This window comes from Euprymna scolopes, chromosome 20 (assembly GCF_053919585.1).
Source record: "Euprymna scolopes isolate OS-2025 chromosome 20, ASM5391958v1, whole genome shotgun sequence".
In the NCBI taxonomy this organism is placed as follows: domain Eukaryota; kingdom Metazoa; phylum Mollusca; class Cephalopoda; order Sepiida; family Sepiolidae; genus Euprymna; species Euprymna scolopes.
Window position 1 is genome coordinate 2,701,590 of NC_136501.1, and position 3,864 is coordinate 2,705,453.

At 35.0% G+C, this 3,864-nt stretch overlaps 1 protein-coding gene across 1 annotated transcript in view; it reads left to right on the top strand.

Annotated features, from left to right (window-relative positions):
* LOC145241294 (uncharacterized) overlaps window positions 1-3,583 on the top strand; it is a 64,375-nt gene extending 60,792 nt beyond the window's left edge. The window contains exons 12-13 of the mRNA XM_080104040.1: window positions 85-303; window positions 3,282-3,583. Coding sequence (XP_079960166.1) covers window positions 85-303; window positions 3,282-3,467 — 405 coding nt within the window. The 3' untranslated portion in view covers window positions 3,468-3,583. The remainder of the gene's footprint in view (window positions 1-84; window positions 304-3,281) is intronic.
* The last annotated feature ends 281 nt before the right edge of the window (window positions 3,584-3,864 follow it).

Below are 3,864 nucleotides of genomic sequence, written 5' to 3' on the forward strand. Positions count from 1 at the left end.
TCTAATTTTTTAGCACTTTCATCCTTGTTTTATTTGGGTTTGTCTTTTTGTATGCTTCTGATAACTTCAACATCTTTTTTACAGAAATACGGAGCAATCACGTGGTACACCAACTTTATCAATAATAGACAAATCATTGACGATGCTCACATTGACATTGACTTCCTGGCCGATGTGATGACCGAAACCGGTGTGCATGTCAGATCTTTTCAATCTTTTTGGAGCGACCAAACGGTAAAGAGGGCTGAAGAAGTTGACATATCTATTCTGAGATTTCCAGACATCCAACATCCGTATTTTCTGGTGAGTTCCTCAAACTATTATATTTACATTATAACTGCACCTTTTCATCTGTTGACCACTTATATGTTCAAGGCTGCTGCAAAGAAGGTGGGCTCCCTCTACTGTGCTAGAAAATTACTCATACCTGAGAGTATCGTATATCTCTACAAAGTCACTATTCGCCCATGCATGACATATTGTTGCGACATCTGTCTCTCTCTTAGACACGGTCCATAGCAATCTCATATCTAATAAGACTCACACCATCGGCCCAACTACAACCTCTGTCCCATCACTGCAATCTTGCATCCCTGTACCTGTTGCACAAGTAGTTTAATTGAATGTTTTACTGATGTACTCATAGCATTTGTGCCCACTCGACGTACATATCCCTGACTAACTTGACAAGCAGCAAAATACCACTCCTTCACTGTAGATGCGCCCGGATGCCGGGAAGCCTTCTATCCTAAGAGTTTCTTTCCTTGGACTGTTAGATTTTGAACCCTCCGCTGTTTTCTGTTTCTTTGACTGTAGCAATCTGCAGAAGTTTAAATGTAATACGAGCATATCTCTTGCTGTTCAACTTTCAACAATTTTCTGTAGACATTATCCCAAATACTAACCGCTTGCATTTAAGTGACATTACGCCTTGTTCCTATTTACAATGCCTCCCCACAGGACAGAGTTAGACACCAGGGTCGTTTTTTAACGTGGAGAAAAAAAAAAAAAAAAAATTGTCTCAGTCGTGAAGGATTTCTCCACCACTGACAGAGAACAAGAAATTGAAGTGCAGCATCTGAAGAACAGATACTACACTTTGATCTTGTCCCAAAGGCTTGTTTGGGCTGCAGAAGAATACAACAAAAATACTATTGCATAGAATTGCATCAAATTTCATATAAAGCATCTTTGAATACCTGGTGGATTATAAGGTAGAGTGGGAGATAACCAGGCATGTTAAAGTGGTTAGAGGGAATGGAGGAGTGAAGGTTAGTTTCACTTAATGCTAAGATATCCGGGGTGTTTACAAGAAGAAATGACTCAACATCATCTAAGTTAGTTCTAAGCCACGCATGGGTAGTTAATATTTATTGGTTATTTAGGTTAATATCTCCTGAAAAAATCGGGCATTTAGGTTAACTTCTACAGAAAATTTTCACTCCTCAAACGAGGTTAAAAAAGGGCATTACTATGCTTCCATTTTCATTTTTACTGGGAGAGAGTATAGGTAACAATTCATGCAGTGGAAGCACCTAAATTTGCTACAGTATTGGATTGAGAGAGACGAGTTAATGTATGGTTAGATATAGTTTTGTAAGTTTAGGAATGGATGGTTAGATATCGTTTAGTAAGTTTAGGATTAGGATAAAGTGTTAGAGTATGATTTACTTGCTATTAGAAATTCTGATTTGGTGCCCAAACCGAATATTTAGTAAGACTGAAAGATAAGATATATGCTCAGTATAGATACAAGAGAACATTTGATATGGAGTACAGTTATACCTGATAGATATAGGTTATTGCATATTCTACTACTACTCCTCCTCCTACTACTACTCTCTCACTTCTCCTCTCTCTTCACTTAACGTCATTTTGCCTTGTCCAAGAGGTCAGACGTTTTTGATATTTCATAAGCTCACTATCCAGTCTTCATGGTTAAGCAGTTTAATTGTCTATAAAAGTTCTATTAGGTTGGTGCAAAAATAATGTCGTTTTTTTATCAGGTATATGTATACACACACACACATACACACACACACACACACGCACACACACACACACGTCAAAAACGACATTATTTATGCACCAACCTAATATTTTTCTGAAGCTTAGTTTAATCACTTTCTTTTTACAAAAGAGTCACCACTTATCAAGACCCGAATGCTACTTGAGGATAAGTATTAATGAGTGTAAGGTGCTAGTGTAGTAATGGTTAATAGTGTAGATTGGGTAGGAGTTGGATTATTTAAGTGGACAACTCAACAAAAACTTGTTTACACTGGACTTGAAGGTTACCATATTGTAGTCGCTCGGGAAGCAGCCCAGTGGAACAGAGTTCCACAAGCGTGCAATTCTAAGAAAGAAACTTTGTTCATGGAATTTGCATTTAGATTTAGGCACAGATAGAGAGTTGAGGAAATCGTTTATAATGGTTGTAGCTACAAAAATGTTTTTTCTTGGTAAGGGGGGAAATTTAGACAGGAGCTCAGACGAGCACTCGCAATGTGGGAAAGAGGTTGCATGGAAGATGAATAAAAGGATGGAAAACTGAGTTGATTTTTTAGAAATCAGAGAGAAATTGTATTGGAAACCTGTTTAAAAGTTGGATTGCTTTGTAACTTTTTTATGGTTAGGTTTCAAAGGGATTTGGGGGCTTTTTAACCGTGCCAAACTATCAAAAGGTGACCTTATTCAGACACGTGGGAACTCAAATTTATGTTTGTATTTTTGTTACCTGTTGTCATTTTAGATTTATTTTCGAGTTACAATAATCTAATTGGTTTAATCTAATTTTTTTTTTATTAAAGTAAAGTTTATTCTGTATTTAGTTGCTATTTCGCTTCTGTTATTTTAATATGTATAAAAATTGATTTAATTAAACATTTCTAGTTTCTTGTTCAAACATAATCTATATCTTGTTTTGAAGATAATTTGAAAAATGTTTTGTTTCATTGTATGATTTAAAAAAATACTGTCTTGAAACAACTGTAAACAACTATTGTGTGTGTGTGCATGTGTGCGTGTGTGCGGAGGTGGAGGAGGTAAGAGAGAGAAAGTGAAGGTGAGGAGGGGGAATAGGTTGAGGAAGAGGAGAGAAAAATGAATCTCATGAATAATTTTATAACCCAATGCTTAACTATAGAAAAGTGGAGGAGGGGGATAGAAAAATTAATCATATTAATTATATAATCTGATGTTAGAAAACTTTGGAGTGTTATACAATATCTAATCGATCCATTCCAAAAAAATTCAGTAACTTTCTGTTTTCTTCTTTCCAGGTGTATCATATCCGAATTGAGGCCTGGAGAATAAGTAGTCGTCAATTATTTTATGAAAATACAGGCGGTGGATTAAACGGCTTGTTTCAATGCATTAAATTCCAACCAAATAAAAAATATCTTTCTTCTTTGAAACTAGATGTGATTGAATCAGCGATAGCAGAAGCAGAAAACCTTTTTGACTAATAATAAAATCAGTTGTTTATTTTTATAAGGGATTTTGTGTCAACATTTTTTTCAAACAAATTGCTATCATTTAAATAATACAAAAATAAGGATGAATAAAATATATTGTAATAAGATACCTCCTTTGTTGACGATTATCTCCCTTGAATAAAAACTCTCCACTAAAATTATCTCCCTTTCATAAGATTTCTCTAATATGCTTATCTCCTTGATCTATAGCTATAATTAGTATTTGTGTATGAAACTATTCTAAGCTATATAAAACTTTATAAGCAATAACACTCTTGTGTTTTTCTTTATCGGACGTGTGTAAATTACACGCCATCATTATTTTTGTTTCAGCTGTGTTTGATTTTGAACATCCCTTTTTTGTCAAAGATTAGACTTTTTTTTTATT